The sequence below is a fragment of the Pomacea canaliculata genome, linkage group LG10 (assembly GCF_003073045.1).
Source record: "Pomacea canaliculata isolate SZHN2017 linkage group LG10, ASM307304v1, whole genome shotgun sequence".
Classification (NCBI taxonomy): Eukaryota; Metazoa; Mollusca; class Gastropoda; order Architaenioglossa; family Ampullariidae; genus Pomacea; species Pomacea canaliculata.
The window spans coordinates 18,613,184-18,636,162 of NC_037599.1; the positions used below are offsets into that span (position 1 = coordinate 18,613,184).

Here is a 22,979-nt window from a genome sequence, read left to right on the forward strand (position 1 = left end):
TATTTGGAGTCACTAGCAACATCTTAGAATGTTGAAAATAAATATGCTTTAGATAATGAATATTCCAGCCAAATTTGGTTCAGGATCAGACAAAAGGTGTGGATTTGCATAGGTGTCAGCTGCCTACTATAGCATAACCACATGCTATAAACAAAGCAAAATTTGTGCCCATGTTTCACTGGGAAATTTTTTTATTTATGAGTATGCTGTTACCACTAAAAAAAGAATCTTTCACAGAAACAAAAAATTCAGCTTTTAACGCTTCCACCTCCTGCTCTCTACCCTCAACACATTTTCTGCTCCACAAATGACACGGCAACAGCCTAATAAGTTTCTGTCAGAAACATAACTTTATACATGAAGATAAATAGTTTTGAAGCATGAACCACACATGGGACTATAAAAGAAAAGATGACACACTGTTGACAATCACTCTTGGATGAAAATAAGTAATGGTGTCAGCTATAGTCTGGAGGACTAAGGTATGTTAGGTTGTTGCGAATAATACGTTGAGTAGAAGCACCGTAATAGTCGATCACATATTCTGACCCATCTGAGGGTTTCACCACCTGAAAAAATTAAGGATGAGTCAAGACAAATGTTCAGAAATAAAATCTTTAAGTTATCTGTAAACAATAAGGAGCCAATGAAAAACAATAGCACAAAAGGTTAACAATATCAGAAAAACATGAGGATACAGTCAGGTGGACTATGACTAAAATAACCACTGCAAAGGCAATTTTGAATTAACCAGAGTGGCTTAAATAAAACTATGCTGAAAGCTTAAAATTTAAGAACACTGAACACGGAACTCCTCATCCTGAAGTCCTTATAAAAAATATATGCCGTCCATGTTTAGAAATAGATTGTAGTGAACCCTACATTCCCAGACTCACAACAGTCCACTGATGTCAGCTCTCACCTGGGTTGCAATTAGCAAAATATCCACAAGCTGCCCAAGGAACAGAAATCCCAGCGTTGCAAACTTGACCAGACCTGCAAGTTGGAAGACAAAGGTGCAGTTGCTATTACAGGAGCACATTAGATGCTGAAACTAAAGAACAAAAAGTTTATAAAAATCCTCAAAAGTTTGATTAAATATGGTACCAACCGATTGCTGGGTATCCAAGATAAAATCTGTCGATGCCAAACATCCCCAAGAATACTGACAAGAGCAGGGCTTTTTCAAAAGAATGTCCATTTCTGCAATGAACAGAAATAATTTTTCCCACTTTTTTTGGGTGACTTGCTCAGCAAATGAGATACAGCAAGAAAACTAAAAGCAAAAAATTTAGTTTATATGATATATTGGATAAAAATATTGATATTACAGTATCTTTCTAGTTCTACTCTCTTGGTAAAGATGACTGAAAATGAAAGTTTGACTTTAAAAAACATGAAAATTATGAACCAATGCACACTCATAATAATTTACAAAAATACTCCTTATGCATTTTAATGATAACACTTTATTTGCCTATCATGTGCACAAATTTCTTTCTTGCAGTGTGTTTAATACTTAAAAAGTCTTAAACTCAGAAAGGAACATAATAGGCACAAATCTGCAGACACACACAGATGCTTATACATAAACATCACCTAGCTGAATGTCAGTCCACCTGCTACCACATGCACACACAAATACCATGCACATTGGCTCACCTGACAAGAAAATGGTGTCTTGCATGCAAAACCAGAAATCGGTCTGGTAAACCCTATGTTGTTGTGTGTTGTTAACCCTATTGTTATATTAATATATAATTTGGTGTATAATTAACAATTTATGCTTGGAAGATTTTTAAAAAATACAACTTCCAATATAGAAGCGTGCAGAGACTTACGTCCACTTGCATGCAACACTTTTTTGGAATGTTCCATTGAATGCTCCTGCACATGTTACATTTGGTGCTAACTCACATGTCACTGGAAATTAAAAGTGGCAGCTTAATGAAAAACGCATTTTTACACAATAACAAATTATTACTATAAGAGGCATAATAAACAGGTTAATAATAAAAATAATTCTGAGGATTACTGATCGTTATATACCTTACAATAGAAATGTACAATCTTCAGCATCTATAGACAATTCCAAGAAAACAAAAGGTGATAAAAAACAACAACAAATACTGTTTACATGGAACGAGATGATAAACGTGTAGTTTTTGAGAAATGGTCCCCCCAAAAAAATTACATTCAAAATATAATGACTTGCCTTTGGTACGTCTGGTTTCATCACATCCACGGGCTTGTTGAGTATCTGGATCTATTTCTGGCTCATTGCACAAATATGTGGTAATCGTTAAGGGCATTTGCGAAATGGAAACAAACTGAAGAAATTTCTGAGAATTTTAGCAGTCATTTAAATACTATAAATGCTTTTTAATAGTTTCGAGTCTGAAATGAAATAAAAAGGATATTGTCCCAGCATTAAATCATCACACTTTCTCTTGATGGGGTCTTCTGTCTGTGGATTTACATACATCAAAGACAACCATAAAATGAAGCAATTCTGGATAACTATTCTTAAAGTAAATTTTGGAAATGCCAACATTTTGTTTCACCACGAACTTATATCCCCACGTCCATGGTTTCACACAACGAAATAGCTTTGGTCATGATTTGTTTACTGCGGCTCCTTTACAGCAGGAGGTAATGACGAGTCAAAAAATAGTTCAGTTATCCATATCATAAAATTGTAGCTAAAGAAACATAATAATAAACTATGTGTATTTATGTGGCTATTACATAATTATTTTAACGTCAGACTGTGTACAGAAGAATAAAACAGAAACCCGTGTGTTTCAAATATTATTACGCGTGTTATTCCGTTTCCGGTAGTCATGGAGGAGAGCAGACGATGCTTTTATGCTTAGACATTGAACGTAGACGTTCCTTTTCAAAATTAATTCACGATCGCGTTTTTACCTGAAAAGAAATGGGGTTTAAATGTCTGCAGCTAACGCTTGCCATTTTAAAGCCAGATGTTGTTTCTATGCCTCACATAGTACAAGTAAGTGTATAGGTTAACTGGATCCTTTATTATTATACGTACAGTGATCGAGTAGTTCATTTTCATTAAACGAAACATAATGTATTAAAAATACTAAATAATTTCTGGCGAACAATGTTCTTCCAATGACCTAAATTTTTTTAGCATATGCCTTTGCATAATGTCAGGGGACATATGAGAAATGTTTCATTGGCTTAGAATGTATGGGTGCTACATATGTGGTGAATATGTGGTCCTGTTATATTTCAGGATATTCATTCAACAATTCTTAAGAATGGCTTTTACTTTGTCAAATCAAAACATTTACAAATGTCGCGAGAAAGAGCTGAACAATTTTATGAAGAACACAAAGGTGAGTTGTATGTTCTTTTATTTTGTTTTGCATCATAGAGTGTTTATGTATGTGTGGATGTGCCTTTTATAGAAAGATATCATATCATCGTGATTTTAGTTTTAATAATTTGAAGCAGGTAACACACATTCGTAACCCCCATGCATTAATCCACATATTTGACGAATAAATAGACATGCAGAAGTAAGTAAGCAATTTTGAAGTCAGATGAACTTTTCCATGATTTTTCACATTGCAGGGAAGTTCTTTTTAAACAGACTTGTCAACTTTATGAGCAGGTACATAATTTTTGTGCAAATGTCCGTTGGAAGGCCTAAGAGCTTCATGACATGTAATTAAAAATGGGAAAAGGGGGTTATCATGAGGTTTAGGGTAAGTAGATAGTGCACACCCTAACCCTAACTTTTTAACACATCAGCTTCACTGATTCTCCTTTTCTAGTTTCTGGTTATGTGCCATTGTGTCTATAATCCTCCCAAAATGCATTTTTACCTTCATCTTAGATAATATAAAAAGTTTGTTGGTGTATGGATGTGTAGTGGTGTGTGTTTGTGGATACATAAAATATAACTATAACAGTTACTTGACATGCCAGTGTACTTTAATGCATCACATTTTATTTTCAGTGGCCCAATCTGGACTCACGTGCTGGCTCGAGAAGATGCCATTGCAGAATGGAGACGTATCATGGGTCCTACTAAGGTCTTAAAGTAAGTCTGCTTCATGATAAAACTTTAAAAGTACTTTGCTGCAGAAAATAAAAATCATTCATCTTCATACTTTATAATTTGCTGTTTTGTTTCCATTGTTTTGTTTTTGTGCAGAAGATAGTATAAAAGATTTATACACAGGAAAATAGAGAAACATTTTCTTTCCTTCAATTGCTTGATTCACAAAAACTTCTTATATATTTGTTTGCCACTTTCATACATAAAATGTCATAGGTGTTGATGATCATAAAAATGAAATTTTGAAATGTCAGGATAGGTTGTTTTGCTGGCTGAAGCATGCTACATTGGTACATAGCAGAGTCAGAAAAGTCTTAAGTTTGCATAGTATGTGAGAAAAATGTTTGCATCCCATGTTTGAATTAAGCCTTCAAACTTGTGCAGAACTATCTATGAAGCTCCACATACTATTCGGGGTCAATATGGGTTGACAGACACCAGAAATTGTGCTCATGGTTCAGGTGAATCTTAACAAATCATTCTGGTGATCCATTAAGAATTAGAGGATTGCAGCTTATCATTCATTAATATGTGCCACTCAGATCAGAAAGATACAGTTTGCATTTATTTTGTAAATTTTACAGAAAGTATCAGGAAGAAATTTTCTTTTCCTTGGTCAACATTTTGTGTAGAATTTGTTTTGATGAAAGACATTTCTTTTTTTTTTTTTTTTTAATTGTACGCAGTGTTTATTAAAGATCTTCAAGTTTAACATAAAGAGTTGGCAATGTGGCAGCTGGAAAACTATTGTTATATAAAATGTCCAAATATTTCACAAAATTGGTTGGGCATACTTTCAGTTATTTTTTTTTCATCATCTTCATGTTCTTTATTTATTTTTGTTTATTAAATTCACTTTCCTGGCTTATTCAAGTATCACATCATTATATCCCTTTTAGAAGTTATGCTGTGAAAAAGATATATTTGTCTCTCATGTCACAGCTAGCTTATGTAAAGTGTAATCATTGGTTTGCATATTTAGATAACTATTGAGTGTAACTAAGTCTACAGTTTTTTGCACTCGCACTATCAAGACCATTTATAGTAATTAGCGAATGTATATTTGTAATTGATTTTATTGATGATTCATCATTAATGACTAACCCTGACATCAGTGAAACAAAATTATTTTATTAGCAAATATAAGTAAATTTTTAACATTTTGTTCTTGTTTTCTGCAGATTCGGAAGCAACTGCCCAGAAGGAAATACAATTTTTTTTTCCAGAATTTGATATTGAAAAGTGGAAGACAGATGAAGAACCCTTATTCCAATCTGGAAAAGTTCAATTTGATGAAAAATCTTGTGAACATATGCCTGTCCTGCAGCATGGAACAAGTAGCCAAGGTGGTTTATGAAAAACTGTTTTTTATTGTTTGCTAATATAGATGCTATATTAAGAAAATTTCAATTTATTTGATATAGACATATTGATGCAATTAAGCTATAGGTACGAAGGCGTTCACATTTGTGGGTGCAAATTATATACATCAAGAGTTAAGTGAAATTTGATTTAACTTCTTTTGTGTCAAGGAGAAGTAAAACTTAAGATGTGCTTATCCAAGTTGTAGTTTCTTTTGATAAATGTTTTGTCACCAAACTGTGGAACATACAAATTCTGCTGCAAGAAATAGTTCCAAAGTTTGTAATTCAGGTAGAGTATCATGACCATAACAACTCTGCCTATACTTCACAAGTCTTCTCAGTGACATTCGTTGAAAGATGATTGAAACTGGAGTGAAATTTTCAATTTGTTACGGTGATACACTTTTGAAGTTAATGATTTTATTATGGGAAATAAATTGTGACTAGCTGTGCATATATGCAAGCCTGGGCATGCTTGTGCGCATGCGTGCACACACATATTCACTCATGCATATGGACACATTTACAGAAAGAGAGAGAGAACATTCATGATTAAAATGTATTCATTTTGCAGATTGTTAGCTTTTTGGTAGCAGATTAAATATATCTTCAAGGGACTGACTACATTTTCTTTCCCTAAATATTCTGCTGAGCTTTGCTTCACCAGTTCCCCAATTGAATGCATCTGTTTCTGGTATAAAGTGTGTAAGATGAACAATTGAATCCAAGTGCAGTGTCTAATGAACTGTAATTTTTAAAAAATTGACTAATGTACTGGTGCACTGTGGACAATTCAAATAGAGCATAGAAGATGAATGTGGGTGTCTGTGTGAACATTAATGAAGAATTAAAATATGTAAAACATAGATTTTTGTGCTTTGATTACTAGTTAATCTTTACTATTTTATGAGCATGCATGGTTGTAATTGTGTGGTGATAGAGGAGAGCTGACTGAAGTACCGACAGATAACATATTGTACAGGTTCTGTGTATGGGTATCTCATGGTGCTTGTGTGCCTCCATCGATCATTTTTTCATGGTCACTGGAACCAGAGCAAAGACAAAGAGGCTTAGATTGAGATGTTAGAATTTTGGTGTTGCAGCAGAGTTTGAAGTATATGAATCGTCTTATTTCAAAAGATCTACAGTAGGTTCCACTTTCCTCAGCTTCTTTGGTAGTGAATGGGAGGGTACTTGATTTAAAACATTTTCAAAATAAGGGGGATAAGAAAAGAGTGGGTTGAAATTTACTGATTTGAACAGTATCAAAGTTACGTCGTGTCCTGTATCAAAATCAACATCTGCATTTGTCCCAAGTAACCTATGGATGTCAGCTTGCATGTCAAAAACGGCAGCTGGAATACGCAAACAACGAACTTAGTGAACTATCAGGTAGAAATTTGAAGATAAATTGTACTCTACATTATGTTTGATTTCCGTCGCTACTCTTGAACAGGTTAAAAATTATTTTAACATTTGACATGCAACCAGTTTCCAACCAACCTTCAAGTTTCTTGCCACGCTACCATTCAGCACAATGAAAAAACCCCAGTCCTGTGAGCTTAGAATCACACTGACAACTTTTATAGTCAAGACATTTAGTGTCTTTCACTTTATTGTTAAATTACCTGTTATTAGTCAGGTACGCATTACATTGCTTTAAAGCCATTATTGTTAAATAACGTTTCATATTTGTCGTTTTGTCCTCTTAAATCTTCGCACTAGTCACAAACGGTTAATGCACAGGACTCAGAACACATAATGTAAAGATCTACCAAGGAAGGCGCTCGAGGCTTCAGTTTCTGAGCAACAAGTCCATAAACAAAAGTATTCCCAAAAGGAATTTATTCTCAAAAGTATTTTTTTCCGAAAGAAGTGGCTTTATTAAGGAAACAACAAAGAGAAACAGAAAATAATCAGTCATAGAGACTGTGCGCTGCGGATGATCTTGACAGAGATACGGATCGACACAGTTCTCCCACGAACTTATTATATCTTAAATACACGTCCATGGTTCTCCAGGACATTCTGTTGTAGGGCACGTGTCAGTCTTTAGAGGTCTGTGACGTCAGCAGTTTTTAGCATGGCAGAGCTGCTGATTCCTAAAACCCATTTAGAAAGAATGATTCAGAAACTTCATTACTTCAGAACTGTAATGAACAAAGCTTTATCGAAAATTCACCGAACTTTATGCGTGGTTACGGCCAGTGTCAGAAAATTAACATTTCATTCATCATTTTGTGCTGTCTTAAGTCAGAATATACCGTTTGGTGCGGCTAGAGCGCGAGGTTCAGGACTAGCAATCCTGAGCCCTGCTCATCTGACAGCTTTCCATTTCTTGATCTTTCCGAGAAGTTAAAAGCAGCAGAGGAAAAGGCTTGGGCTCCACCCTGGACAGTAAATCACTTACATTTATTTCTCTTATAATCATTATAGGCTGTGAGGATCCTTAACTTTTTAACCTAAACATGAAAAAGGGCGGTAATTTACCAAACCCCCATCATCACTTTAATTCCACGTGGATTATCCTTCTTTGTCGTGCCAAGATCTTACAGCTCGAAGAGGTGAACAGCTTTAAGTACAGACGGTGGTTGAATTTCAGTCATCCACACGACGCTCGCAACAACGACAGCTGCAATTGCAAGGGTAGACGGAACCGTGCGCAGCAATAGCATGAGGCTTCCTACGATGTACAGACTGTAAAAGTCCCTCGTAGTTCCCATCTTACTGTAGGGATTTGGACGTGGACGCTACTTGCCGATACATTCTAGATTCTAGAACACGTGCCTGAGGAGGTTGTTTAAGATCTCCTACAGAAAACCATTGATTTTGTACGATATTGAGTCCCTTTGAGGACACCAAGAGCGTCTTCTCACAAGTCATGTAGCGCAGCCTGACAGTAAGACACAGAATGCTTTGAAAGGACAATCGACGCCGAAGTGGACAGAGCAGATGTGAAGGAGTGGACTTGTCGACCACTCAGCACCTGCTCACTACCGCTGAAGCAAAAAGAAATGGCTGGCTTTCATCCACTGCGTCGATCTATTCAGTTTCTCACCTCCCGACGATCAGTACAAACCAGCATAACCACTTGTCAGTTGGTATCAGTTTAGGGACGAGTGAATTAATGAATTGTTGAGTGTCGGCTGGGTGTGTGGACACGCACGTACGCACACTGCAACTGGTTTAGATGTCTTTTCCATGAAAAGGGTTTTAGGGAAATCTGAAATATTTTTGACGGCAACAGCTGTGCCTTTAGAGCTTTGAAGGAACTCACGACATGTTCTTTTTCTTTGCAGTTCGACGTACAGTGATGCAAGTGTGAGATTCAGAGCAGCAGTTGTTGACAATTTAAGCACAGAATCTTGTGAAAAAATTGTTGCCGTCTCTAGGCATGTCATGAAAGGATTAGTGAGGTAAATTTTTTTGTAATTATTGGGTAAAGCTCAGGGCAAGCTGGGTGAATGCCCCCCTCCATTCTCAAGATACAAGCTTACAACCATCGGCATGTACAGAAAGACGCAACTGACGTCAGAATTGTACATGGATACGTTTGCATTGCGAATGCCTCAACTAAAGTGAATTAGGCCTACATACACACGTGGCGTCAGTTTTTGAGTTTTCCCCTCGTACATGTGTCACGTTTTTCTGCTTAAAAAAAAAAATCAGTTTTCGTCGAGCTAGGCTTTGCTTTGGTAAGCCGTGTGAGTTTTAGCAAGCTCAGTGGCTTGCTTTGCTTTTTTGCTTGAGCGTACTTTTTAAGATAAGGCGGTTCTATTGATTTCCTGCACATCAAGTTTTCAGGTGCCGGAAATAAACAGGTCTGAAATATTTTGAGGTCGCATTCCCATAGTCTCATCGTCAGCTGTGGTCATTTCAATGGCAGACCACTTTTCAGTTTTATACACGTTAAGGTGGCGTTGTAATACCATGTCTTCTGGTTTCGCCATACGTGCATCAAAAAGAATTAAATTCTTTTACTTTTGGTGTCAGCAGCAAAGGTTGACTTCTGTAATATGTCAAGTCTTTAAAAGTTTGGGTGTTCTCAAGAGGTCCGCTTCTCTGTTGATACCTGAGTTGATGACGATGTTGTGCCATTGTGGGACGAAGCGTCAGGAGAATTCACAATACTGATTTTGTTCCCGATGCCAACGTTTTATCGCTGTACAGCAACTTTCCCACTTTTCCAGTAGATTTGTTCCGCTTGCCTTCCATATCATTTGCCCTATAATAGTATCCCAATCTGCACATAACTGCGAAATATTTGGACGGCCTTATTCACGTAGTCTGGTGTGTCTTTAATGTGCGACAAAGACCCGCTGCTTACAGACGTAGGGGAAGATAATCCAACTTTCGAGACCAAGGGCTTGAAGAAACTACTTCGAACTTCCCACATGCAAGACCAGTGACTAATTAGTACGAATCATGATCACCTCCATGGTTCTTTTGGGTCAGAACAGGGTCAAACTGCATTATCAATAGCTTGGTTTGGCTGTGTGACCAGGCGCAACATTGTTTGATCTCCCTTCAGGGCTTTCTTGAGGCCGACGCCGGAGTAGACAGGAGGAGGTGTCTGGAGAACATTAATTAGGGAACATATCTGACAGCTGTCCGTTGTTCAACGAATACAGCTGTGGCGAACTTCATCTGCTCCTTCCTTCCAGCTGTACACTATATTTGCTTCTCTGTTTAGTGCTTTGCGGACTTAAAGGCAGACATCTTGTAGAAGATTTCTCAAGGCAGTCCCAGAGATGGGGATATTTGTGGAACCTTCAAGAAAAGAAAAAGGACAATGTGTTGAGTTTTAAGATATTTGACAGATGAACGCATAACACTTTACTTGCTGACATATAGGGAACGTGGTAGATTCCCTTTGTTAGTACATCAGTGAAGTGTATTGGATCATGGCCTCATCTTCTAAGAATGCCACTAGCTAGATTCTAGAAGAAAGCCAATTTGATGTTATCACTACTACACGAACAAAGCAAGAAAACATGGCTAGACATCAATGTGATATTTTTGCCTGTACCTGTGCATGTTTGTGCTTATATTGGCTTTATACATGTCTGTGTATATGTGCATATTCATGATTGGTATGGTTTGATCCTGTTTGTATTTCTATCATGTGTATGATACATACGCGAATGGAAGTCTAGTGGCGGGAATGTTTAAATACATACATTGAACATTATGTATTAACATGTAACTCCTATAAAAATTGAGCCAAAAGTCTGAATCATTAAAAATATTGGATCGTACACACACACTTTCTCTCTCCCACACGCACATATATATATATACACACAAGCATACTCTATCACTCATGCTCTCTCTCTCTCTCACACACAAACAACCTACAGACGAAAAGAAAAAAGTGCTTCTTGAGCGATGATTTGAAAGACGAGAGAATGATGTGGGAAAATCGCATGACATCTTTGATGCCACAGTACCCTGTTTCAGGTGCTGACGGAGGCGCCACCTATAGTCAAGAGGCGAGCAGCAGCGGGGCGTCCAAACCTCCACCACCAGACATCGCCAGCGTCTCCTCGCAGCTGCTCCCACCACCAGAGGGCGCGCATGCCAGCTGGACGTCGACGCTGTCAGCGGAAGTGGGCGATGGAAGCGTGACGTCACAGTCCCCGGATCCCCGCTCGGGCGCGGAGATGGAGATCGCCCCGACGCCTGTCTTGAGGCTGGACTGCTCCACCCACGTGCTGGATGTCACCCCCTGTGAAGACATGTCTTCCTGCAGCTGTTTGTGGCGGGGCTGTTTCTTTTTCCCGGAAGAAGAGGTCGTCAGGTGCTTGCTGGAGCTGCAGCCCATGGCAGGTCGTGACTCGCTGTTGGGGGGGACCTTCGATGCAGAATGTATTATCCTGTGTTATGTTTCTACTTGCTTTATGTTATTTTCTCCTGTCCCTAAGTGGCTGTGACCGGCTAATGCCATTATCTGTTGTCTGATGACAGGACGAGGTGCGGTGATTTCAATTATTAACGAGCTCCGGTGGTGTACACTGTCCACGCGGATCAATGAAATATTGTCATTGTCATTCTCACAATTGTGCAGCTAAGGTTTGAAAACGTGTTCACACTGATGCATAGCTATCAGTTGTCGACCGACTCTCTGATACATGGCTCACAGTTGTCGACCGACTCGCTTTTTTCTGCTCTGGACGACGCTTCCGAAGAAGACAATGAAGATGGCGATAGTGATGATGTGTTGTTAGATCTTAAATTGAAGTGCCCTGCAAACAGAGAGTGCTCAGTTAAAAAAACTTGGATGAGCAGCTAAGCGCATACAAGCGCATGATGCCATCCACTTAAAGACCAACCCGAGTGCTAAATTATGTTTAAATTGGGTATAACTCATAACAATGGGTTAAGTTTTATTTTTCATATATAGTACTTATTTTCCAAATCTGAACTAAAAAGTTTATTCTGTTCGCAAGATGTTAAACTGATGTTGAACAGTTAAACAATTCTCTTCTGAGAATAAATAGGTATACAATCTTCTGTATTAGAGCTCAAGCGAAGAGACAAAAGTTTGCTCGAGCAAGTGATCGCTTGCTGGTGAACTCTTCATTAGTATGATTTCAAAGCTTTCGCATTGGCTCCAGCAATTAGAGACTTCATTAATGAGCTTTAGGTCAGTTCACTGATGCATGTCTAGAAAGAAAATCACAGCTCATTTTTGTAACACCTTAATGAAAACGCTATACCAGAATGTTTGAGGTTAATTTTTGACTCGAGTTATCCTTTAGCTTCTATGGACTCAACCGCCTGTAGCAAAAGGAGCAGAAAAAAAAACCAAACAACAAAACAACCCAAAACAAAAACGCAGCTATTTTAAAACGCATTTGTAACTGGATCAAAACTTCCTGTTTTCAATAAGAGGACAGGTTGCCATCCGGTACACTTACCGCTGAAAGTGTTACAATAAAACGCTGTCAACCGCAGCCTTTCCCCCAGTGACCATCAGGTCAAGCTTGTAAAGTGAACTCAACCGAATCGAGATAAGACGCTGGATGGCGATGTTCATTGCCGATGTGAGTGAAGATGGCTTGCTGATTGTTGCCTATTGATAAATGGTGGTTACACGCCGTCTGTCCCCATCTAGCTGTGGATGCTTACTCAACAAGTGTCACGATGTCCCGTTGTCACGCATGGTGATGGCGGCAGGTGGTCTGTGTCCTGTCCTGTTCCTCTTTACGACCAACGCCGTGCACAGAATCTAAGTACAAAGGTGTCGATGATATCCAGTGGGATGCATAAAGCGTTATTCCATTTTGCCTTTGTGCTGTCGTCCTCAGGCTGCGAGCCCTGGTGGTCTGGCGACAGGCAGAGATGTCTGGTGATGGTTAGTTCCTGCTTTCTCGCGCTACTTTGCTAGACGTGGACAATATTCGTAAAATGTCACAGCATTTTCTGCATCATCATCATCCTCGTCTTCGTCGTCGTCGTCCCCATACACACATACAGAAGATCCCGACGAAGGATATTTGTGTTTACTAGAGAAAAGTCGGCAGCTAGCAAATTCCCTGTTTAACTCTCTCCTCTCTATTGCTGTTTGCGTGCTTGCTGCATTTGTGTGTGTATGTGTGTACGCGCTCGTGGCCAACAGTTTGCATTATCTATCTATCTAAATAAAGACACAGTCGCGTTATAAATATCCATTTGCATCCTCTCTCCCCATACCCCTGTCCAAATTTTGTCTTTGCCATTTTCCTCCCACTCAATTCCGTTTGCTACTGCCATGACTTTCCAACCCCCTGGTGTGGATTTCACAGCTACAACTTATGTATAATTTAGCCGACATCGGATGACAAATTCATTGTAATTTTATTTTCTTGCTCCACCCACTCCCCCAAGTCAACGACAGGCACTTTTCGTGGTAATCTTGTTATAAACATCTACCATCCTTTTCCTCACAGAGCATGCGCAGAGCCATAGTCCCACCTGACCTGTCCTCCGGTTATCCGCTTTAGCGAGCTACGCAACCAAATCAAATATCCTGCCATGTATCATCAAGTCATATAAATTTCATTGGAAGCCATCGATTTCCAGTCTCCTTTTTTACTCCCTCAGAAAAAAACGACACAAAAAAGTTAAAAAAACCCCCCAGAAACATTGATGTGTTACACATTTGTGGACATAGCTTTTCTGAATGAAATGTGATCATATGCGGTCTGAATTTTAAATGTATATTGTTCTCTTTAGTGTGGTGGGAATAAACATGTGATGGCATTGTTAACTGTTGATGGACTGTTTGGTTCTAACCTTCGGTTTCGTATACAGCTGCTACTAATTATCCTCCGGGATAAATAAACCATATCTTCTCTGTTTCTCAGAAAACAGTTGGTGATAAACAAGATAACATAAGAGTATGAACAATGTGTGATGCTGTAGGAAGCCGCTATTATTAATGATGAATTCAAATCGGATCAGCGGATATTTCATCTCGTAAATCCCTTCTATCGCATGATACAGCCATTAATCCCCGCAAACTTTTCGCCCTCTGATAATAAGCTGGCTTCACCTGAACAACTGCAAACATCAGTTCTTCACCTTCTCTCTACAAACTTTCATACTGCAACAGCAATTGTCTTTAATATTTGATAAGGCTGAAACGGATACTGTCTCCCAGGGCCCGTGCAAGCTCTCGTAAGCCGCGGTCACCTTTGACTGATGCGTCGCTAGGCCGCTCATGGTGTTACTGTTGACAACAAATTGTTTGGTCCTAACATATCCTGGCCATAAGAAAACCTATAGTTATATATATATAGTTATAGCTATATATAGCACTGAAAATCTTTTACATCCAAAGAATTAAACACTTTTTTAAACTTCCACTCTCGGAAACTGTTGGAAGGGCTATCAAATGAGTGTTACTCAAACCGAAAATACAGCCGCCAACAACAACAACAACAACAACAACAACAACAACAACAACAACAACTGTCCATTTAGATATCAACCACCATGTTTGTAATACCATAATTTCTCTCTGTGATTTCATTGCCTAGTTTTAATGTAGTACTTTTTTAGATTTCAACTACTTAGTCCGAGCATAAAATTTGCTTATTCTGTTACCCTCGTAAATAAAGATTTGTCATGGCGCTGTAGCGTTTGACACTCCGAGACCATGCAAAGCCAAACAGCGTGGTGCACCGAGACTGCAGACTTGGCCAAGTGGAGCGCCGAGACGACGTGGGCTGACAAGCGAGGGTGTTTCGTTGCTAGGAAACCAGAGTCTCCCGCAGGGCATATCTCTAGTCTCAGGTTCCCAGTAAATGCAACAAGGCCTCCTATAACATTTCTTTTCAAAAGACTGTGATATTATTGTTCGTGTCATCAGTCTAACGCTGTGGTTTACATTTAGAGACCGGAGATAGAAACACTTGCTGGCTGCAGGGAGCTAGCCACAGGAAACGCTATTTCTGTTCAAAACCATGCTGACTGCTGCTCTAGTCCTGATTGTGTGTCTGGGCACGTGTCAATCAAGGGCAAGATCAAACGCACCGCTTCATACTGCTTATCTTTCATTTCCGTACTTTTCCTTTCTCAATTCGCTCCCGGACGATTATATTATATTTTCGAAAGTTCGTTTTTTTTCCAAATCAATTTATTACAATATAATTTTTGAAAAATAAATCTGTTGGTTTTATTTTCATGTTGTCTTGCTCAAACTTACCTAGACAAGGATTTTACTGAAGCCAAACACCTTGAGGCGCCATGTTGGTAGTTAAGTAAATAACCATTCTGTGATGAAATCTCTCTACTGGCAAGCTTTACTTTGATTCTAATGACTTTATCACAGTAGGGATCTGACATATCAAAAAGACCAACCTTAAACACATTCGATCATGTTAATCATATTTTGGATCGCTGGACTACCAACACGCCCTCTGATGATCTCACGACCCTTTCAAAATACATCACCAAACCCTTTTATATATGGAAAATGCATTCCTAGCGTATACATGCAGTCGTGCGCTCACCGGAAATTAGTCTCTCGCGTGTCGTCACCCATTCAGAATCCAGACGAGTCCTTAGTTGATGAGCATATTTTCTTTCTTTGTGTCTGGGGACTACTGTCCCGTCTCACGAAGTCTTGATGGGTATATAATACCTTTAACGGCCTGTCTGTTTCTGGTAAGCTATTTCACTTTTCTGTCGTTACCACCCCTAAAAAATGTTACGCTAAATTCTTTTTCGTGAAACTTAAAATAGCAGCATGGCGGTTTAATTTAAAAAAAACATTTATGACGTCAGACGGTGTCCCGGATGTAGCGAGCGATTTGGGCTTCCGACGGTCAGATTAATACGGACAGTCACTTCCTTCTGCGTTTCTGAGCCATTTACTCCGCCACCACCGTCCGCTCCCCGTCTCCTGTGTCCTCTGGATGTACATTCTCCAACCACCAATTCCCAAACGCAAATTATTGTGGAGCTGGGGGTAAATGACTGCGCACAAGCACGGAACTGCTCCATTGAGCGTTGACTGCGGATCCAATTACACGTTCCAGTGCACGGCCAGTGTAACTGCGCATGGGGAGCAATTTAGCGTGTCTGGGAGGCCGTGGGCCCGCCACCCAGATAGCAGTAAAGACTAATTGTGAGTTACTTCCAATGGCTGCACACGAAAATGGACAATCCCTGTGCCCTTACCTTCCAACTCCACGCAGAATAGCGGCTCATTAGAAACCCTAACTCTAAACCCAAGAGTAAAACATCCCATTTTTATCACATTTACTTAAAATATTTCGCACTTTATATGTCGTCTGGGGTGAAGCGATGAACCATTTGCAGATCATTGCCCCCCGTGAACCATTAAGGTACACGACCATTACTTTTCTTTTTAAATCTTGGGAACTTCATTTTTATATTAGCCCTCCGAGCTATGCTGGAGATGTGACTGCCATGCCCCCAATTTGCAGAAACCATCGCATTTATGTGTGTGTGTGTGTCTCTCTCTCTTTCTCTCGCTCTTAAAATCAATTTTCGTTGCCGGGGTTTTCTGACGAGAAGTATGTCATCTACCTACTACAGTACCACTTCCTATTTATAATCTATAGCATCTCATGTTGCGGAGGGTGTGTAATAACAGTGACAGTCTTCAACACCGGCTTCACGGGATTAAGTGCAGGAAAGGATAGAGACATTTGAGCTCCTTCCTGATACTTTGGAGTTTTCTTAACCAAGAGTATCAATCGACTTGACAGAAGCCGTAATACCCACCCGCCTCCAACCACCACCTTAGAAAAAAAATAAATTTAACAAATCCAACACGAGAGAGGTGGGGGGGGGGACCTAACAAGCTCAGTCGCCAAACTCGATCCCCCAAAACTGAACAAAAAACAATCATAAACACAAATATTACAAAATCCCACAAAATAAACCAACAAACACAAACAAAATCGAAACAGCAAAAATAACCGAACGAAAGAGGAGAAAACAGCAAGACAGGGCAAATGTTGTTTAACTCCGGCTAGTTAACCGTGTCTGGCTATCTCCTCCAGACACAGAGTTCACGCCGGTCGAGAAGCTGTATGACTGACATATAACACATTCGTTCGATGAAAACCCTGAGAGCTGAGGAGATGGACGATGGGTCCTGGAGATTGCATAGAGAACACGATTTGTAGCTAGTCAGGTTGCTCTGCTCCTGTACTTTTATTGTCTGCTGAAGGGAATCCCACAGGATGATATGTTCTGGGAAACATTTGTTCCTTTTTGCCTGTGTTACAGAAAATCTCTGCCAAAATTTTGTTTCGATTCATAGCATCCTTTATTGTGTTCACTGTAACAGCGTTGATCGCCCTCCAAAACACATTGAAGGATAGTGTTCGATAATGTGTTGTGGCAGTTCACATGGTAAATGTCGACTATATATATAAATCCCAGATTCTCATTGGCTGCGGCCTTCACAACGTGTCCACGTACAACCCTGACGTCTGTCTTGCTGACCTCTTTCTGTGTATGGTGAGGTTTGTTGGCGAGAACAGAAGAGGGACATTCAGGAAAAAAGTATTTGGGATCATCGCTAATAAAATATAAACACATTTTAAATGTGCGTTTGTCTAATATAAACTCCTATAATATTTTTATTGGACAAACGGCTAATTTCACAGCGATTTTCACTGAACTCTTGGGTTTGCCTTTAAGAGCAAGTGAATGAGTAAAGAGCTTACAATACGTACCTGGGAGGTGATTCATAACGACTTACAAAGAACTCGACGTGAGAAAAGAATAAACCTGAAAGCTGAGGTTTACAAAACTAACCGCTGTCATTAGCTTTTAACGAAAATGCCTGCTGACCTATTTCCGGGAGGAAAACATGCCTGGATGTCACATCATTTAAGTAAGTACTCAGATGATTGGGTGAGAGCTGTTAACTATAAGTAGTGACGGAGGAAGATGCTCTGCTTTTGAACGGGGGAGGGAGGGAAAGGAAGGGGCAAACTCCATGATGTCAATCAACGAGGTCCACATTCTTGCCTCCTCAGTATCTTTTTTGAGGGGGAGGTCCCTCCCCCTCCGTGTCCTCCTGGTTCCTACGTCACTGATAAGGATCGATAAGTAGTTCACTTCAATGTCGTCAGGGTCATGGTCGACAGAGAAACCACAGACTGCTATACGGATGGACGGAGGGAAGGACGAATGTGAACATCGACACTCAGAAAATAAAGCAGAAGCAGAGACTCAGACTGTGTCTTGTGGGGGCCGCGACACTTCGCGACACAATTTGATTTTCTTGATGTAAGAGTGAGGGAGCTGGGCATGGGAATTGGATAGGGAGTACTTGTAGGGAAGGGGGAATAGAATGTTTTTTTGGAAAAATTCAATTTGCCTTCCAGAAGATGGATATGCTCACTCGCACGCACGCTAAATCTCTCTCTCTCTCACACACACACACAGAGCCAAGATGGTACGCTAGCAAACAGGCAGAAAAAACACAGAAGAAGAAAGAGAGGGGCACAACAAGTGCAGGGAGATTCAGGTGCAAAGAAAGCAAAAAATTAAATTTAAGGATGTTCACATTATTCTTTTCGGCTTATTTTTTTTTTTATTTTTTTATTTACTCTACGAATCGGCCTGCACCGAAAGACCTTTCAACAGCTGTCAATACCAGCTAACAAGAAAGAAAGAAAGAGAGAGAAAAAAAAAGAAAGAAAGACGGAAGTGAATACCTGAATGGCACACGGAGTTGGGTATGTGGATTAGTGAGAACATTTCCTAGTTGAGCCATGGCATAGGGGTATGGTTTTACCATCGTCTGAAGCCTGTGTGAAATCGCAATGAAACAATATTATATAACCAAAAATCAATGTTGATACATTTGCATATTTTCAATCAATCCCTGCAACACATTGGCATAAAAATTGTTTTTCATCCTCAAAGAAACGCATCTTGTAATTATGTTTTGGGATTAAAGAGTGTTTCTCAATACAGCGATTAAAGTTTCGAGATTCTCTACACCAGTATTTCGCTAAACGCAAAACTTTTCAAAAGACTTGGACTTACAAACAAAAAATACAAACGAACGAACGAACGAACGAACGAACGAACAAACAAACAAACAAACAAACAAACAAACAAACAAACAAACAAACAAACAAACATCTTTTAGGCTGGTGGAGGTCATTGCTACTTAGCTATTTACAGTTCGCAGATTCTCTAGTAACAGAAACATTTCTATATTTCTAGCCTCCCGGGTATGTGGGGTAGAACATGCACAGTAACATGTTTGAGACTGTTGTCTGTGTTGGCAAAGAGGTAGACAAACATGATAAAGAATTTGGCACGTGGTTTGTGTGGGAAAACTGAAATTCTGTTTACAAGGTTTGTGTTTACTAGAGGAAAGTCGGCAGCTAGCAAAACAACTCACAACAAGAAAGGTTCGGTCCGAGCTTCAGGCGAACCACCACGTTCGTCGACGACCTAAATCATGAATGTTTGTTGCCATGGTAACACTTTTCACCTCCTCCTGTCACCCTGCTTACAGTTTTATTTTTCTATTTTGACTCTGCGCCATGCATATGAACAACCATGAACTATTCTGTGTCCTGTAGAAGGCCAATTTTTTTTTTTTTTTATTGAGAACTGCAGGTATCCCCAGTCTGACCCAGACTTTGCTGACGCCTGTCTCTCTCGGGACCAAGCATCAATGTAGTTCTGGTCCAGTGGGTAGAAGTGGGTGGGTGCTATACCGGTGAGGTATGTCTACTGTTAGATTGACAACGTTTGCGGCGAGGGCTCGGTGACCTTTGACCTGGCAGGAGGAAGCCTCCGGGCAAAGCTGCGTGCCATGGATCTGACACAAACAATCATCTTCGGATGCAGGTGTTGCAGGTTGCGATCACGTAAACAACAACCTGCAAATAACGTCTCCTAGCAAATGGCAGTAGGAAACAAGGTCTGGCAAATAAAAATAATGTCCTGAAAATTATGAATGTTATGGAGGATTTTTTTCCTGTTGATCCAGAATGTTTGCAATCCTTTTTTTTTTTCCTTCAGGAAACTGGGTTCACGAATTTTTTTTTTTTTTTTTTTTTTTTGCGATTTTCTCTCCTTCCCATTAATGGGTCAAGTGGTATCGAAATTGCATATCCCTGCCAGGATGTAAATAGCTCGCAAAATTCATGAGATTGCCAGCAAAGGTCGCTTAATGGCGTGGAATATTATATATTCATTTTTCAGATTTCTGCCTGTCAGGAAAAGATTTCGTCCTGCAGTTTTAATGTTTTGAACTCCTCCATTTTCCTAGAATTGGACTCAAACAAATCACATTCCCTCGATATCTAGGCTTTCCCACAAACCCCTTGGCTCTTTTGACTTAGTTGTTGCTTAAGAAACTTTATTGACAAAAAGATTACACTCACTTTCTGTTTGTTGCAGACTCCCTCGACCGGATGCACTTGCCAGACCCACTCGCAATAATCCACTTGCAAGAATTTGCATCCTTGTGGAATTTCATCCGCGCAACATCTCCCTTCTCTACGTCGCTGCCGCTGAGATTAATAACGGAAAACACACAAAAAAAGACTGTTGGCTTTCGTTGCTGTCAAGACAGCGTGGCCGTTCATTGGTTCAGTCGTGTTCACTTGCTAACATGGCTTGCTGCACGCAGTCGGTGTTGGAGGAGAGACGTTGCTGCAGTTGTAGTGTCAATCACAGGTAACGGCTCTGACGTAGCAGCAGCTCGCACGGCGGTACGGAGGGTTGCGGCAGTTCTACGGGGTCGGCAACCTCTTGGCTGGATCACGACGATCAGCTGCATGCGAGAGATGCTAGGTGTCTGCCAGTATTCTCCCACAACTTTAACAAAACGCTCGCCATTTTTTTTCTCTCTCCCTCTATTGCATACTGCGCGTGCAGTGGATGGGAGGGAGGGAATGAGTTCAGTCCTCACACCGCGGTGTGGCTGAGCTTTTGCCAGCTCTAACCGTTGGTAAGAAAAGCTGTTGAGTGAGTAACGCTCGCCAGACAAATTGCAAATCGGAAGTTAATGTCCCTGGGCGTCGATATCAGAAAATATGGAAACTCATTTATGCAGGCAAATTAAGGGATTTTGTAGGTATAGAAGGCAGATGAATGAGCATTGGTGACACTGAGAGAGAGAAAGATGGAGGGGGAGAGAGGACTTTGTAGAGGTCATTGAGGCTCAGCCAGAAGTGTGATAGATATCTGCTTCTGTCGATAATAGGAAAGACATGACTTCACTTATCGACAAGCACTCAGGAGGGACGATCTGATCGGTCTCCCCCTGCCCCAGACAATTTCTCACCCTGATTTCAGAACTTTTTTTAGGTTCGGAGAGTGTCGGTTGAAAACGACAAGAATTTCTTGATAATTGTCTACCATGGAGGAGAAAAACTACATGCAATTCTGGGATATATGCAACTTTGAACAAAAGTGTTTGAGAACACATTTTGCTTCACTATGGATTCTTCCCTCTCAAGAATATTCTTGGAGCTCGCAGAATCCGATCAAAACAAAATGTCTGACGTGACACTTCCTTGCTGGCCTTTATCGGCTATCAGAGATTGGTTGTCAATGAGCACCAGACTGACGTCACAACAAGCAGGGTGCCACTGTCTCGCTATGCCATCATCAGTCCACCATTTTTGTTACCTCCATCTTGGCTTCCTTCTCTGCGTCTGTAAGATCTGTGCAGATGGCTCCCACATTCTCCCACAGGTTCAAGTGTTCTGGTCGGATTGGGAATGGAGCTCTGGCTGCTTTTAATTAATCTTCTCGCTTTGTAAACGTCGGAACTGCAGAAACCTATTTTCCCTGCTAGAGATCGAAGTACAAATACATTCTGTGTCTCTAAATAATGGAGCTGAAGAGACTTGATTTTTCATTTTTCAACACCACAGAATCGAACTCAGTGATTCTTTTGTCCTGTAAAAAGTGGCGATAATTGATTCTCTGCCAGAGTTACAGGTGCATTCACAGTCCACAGAGGCCTATATCCTTAAAGGAGTACTAACAGTCGAGACACATTGCCTAGCTGACAATCTGGCGCCTGCCCTGACACAAACATATCATACGTAAACATCTAAAATTAATTGTCTATTTTGTAATGATGCAGATGAAGCAAAACTTCATTTCTTGTTAGTCTGTCCATGATTTTTGACCTTACACTCAAAGAATTTTGTAGAAGTCTTTAATCTTTACAGGGCTAGTGGAGTAAAAATTTTATCCAGTAACATGGCGAAGCTCGGTGCAAGACACTATTTGCCGAAATCTGGGTGAAGTTGATTTTAAAGTTCACTTATTTAGCAGCCGAACTACGAATCATATAGTTAACACTGCGTTCAGAGCTGTTTAATATCATTGTGTAAGTGATAACTATGCAAGACTGTATGTGAACTCTACCCCATCCAATACAGGCAGATGGCTGTAAAGTTATTCGTTTTCTCTAGAAATATTGGAATTAAAAACACCACGGGTACATATTGCAAATTTGAAAAACAATGCATTGAGATCAATGTCCAGTTCAAATTGTGTTCTAGCATACAATTTCATCATTATTATTTTTAATCAGAGGACATTTCCTGTTTTTGTTTTAAACTTCAGTACTTGTTTATCCTGAAAAGTCTTCACTAGTATCCTTATTCATAGGCTTTGCCATCTAAAATTCTCATGACTTGTGGTATCGAAAAGGATATTGCTATGATTGAAGACTTTGTTATCTTCTTTGATGTCTTTGCCTTATTTATAATTCCTATTTATTAAATGAGAGATATAATATTGAAACTGAAATCTTTTTGCGCTTGCAGATATTTTTTATTAATGAAGGAGCTCCCCCATTCAAAACAAAGAAACATAACTGCATTTCCCTAGCTAAACCATCTGAGTTGTCGCACGTTCTCAGTCGGAACACCTTCAAAAGGTTAATTAATAGAAGCATCTTTCTATTATCACAATCAAGCTGTTATAGGGTTTCCATGCAAGAAGAGGCTAAAGGCTGCTTTCAGTAGACCACTCTCGAAACTTGTACAACTGTAGACCAG

The 22,979-nt window shown here is 39.8% G+C and overlaps 2 protein-coding genes and 1 long non-coding RNA gene across 3 annotated transcripts; 1 reads left to right on the forward strand and 2 right to left on the reverse strand.

The window, feature by feature from the left end:
• Nucleotides 1-173: 173 nt before the first annotated feature.
• Nucleotides 174-2,668, reverse strand: LOC112574363 (TM2 domain-containing protein CG10795-like). Its single transcript, XM_025255385.1, has 6 exons — nt 2,421-2,668; nt 2,216-2,292; nt 1,842-1,923; nt 1,112-1,203; nt 923-996; nt 174-569 (listed from the first exon to the last, which is right to left on the reverse strand). The coding sequence occupies exons 1-6, from the start codon at nt 2,552-2,554 to the stop codon at nt 459-461; spliced, it is 570 nt and encodes a 189-aa protein (XP_025111170.1). The 5' UTR covers nt 2,555-2,668; the 3' UTR covers nt 174-458.
• Nucleotides 2,669-2,816: 148 nt separating this feature from the next.
• On the forward strand, nt 2,817-6,323 carry LOC112574364 (nucleoside diphosphate kinase 6-like). The gene is made up of 6 exons (XM_025255386.1): nt 2,817-3,013; nt 3,263-3,365; nt 3,604-3,643; nt 3,992-4,075; nt 4,478-4,554; nt 5,275-6,323. The coding sequence occupies exons 1-6, from the start codon at nt 2,939-2,941 to the stop codon at nt 5,448-5,450; spliced, it is 555 nt and encodes a 184-aa protein (XP_025111171.1). The 5' UTR covers nt 2,817-2,938; the 3' UTR covers nt 5,451-6,323.
• A 228-nt stretch (nt 6,324-6,551) lies between these two features.
• On the reverse strand, nt 6,552-21,977 carry LOC112574366. Its single transcript, XR_003101424.1, has 4 exons — nt 20,340-21,977; nt 18,648-18,740; nt 10,908-11,702; nt 6,552-10,227 (listed from the first exon to the last, which is right to left on the reverse strand). It is a non-coding gene; the product is annotated as an uncharacterized LOC112574366 (long non-coding RNA).
• Between the last annotated feature and the right edge of the window lie 1,002 nt (nt 21,978-22,979).

Coding starts and splice junctions, on each gene's coding strand:
- LOC112574363 (XM_025255385.1), bottom strand. CDS start 2,554: ATGTTGGCATTTCCAAAATTTACTTTAAGAATAGTTATCCAGAATTGC. Junction 997..1,111: donor TCTTGGATACCCAGCAATCG/GTTGGTACCATA, acceptor TCCAACTTGCAG/GTCTGGTCAAGTTTGCAACG. Junction 570..922: donor TTTTGCTAATTGCAACCCAG/GTGAGAGCTGAC, acceptor TAATTTTTTCAG/GTGGTGAAACCCTCAGATGG.
- LOC112574364 (XM_025255386.1), top strand. CDS start 2,939: ATGGGGTTTAAATGTCTGCAGCTAACGCTTGCCATTTTAAAGCCAGAT. Junction 4,076..4,477: donor GGTCCTACTAAGGTCTTAAA/GTAAGTCTGCTT, acceptor AAACTTGTGCAG/AACTATCTATGAAGCTCCAC. Junction 4,555..5,274: donor AAATTGTGCTCATGGTTCAG/GTGAATCTTAAC, acceptor TGTTTTCTGCAG/ATTCGGAAGCAACTGCCCAG.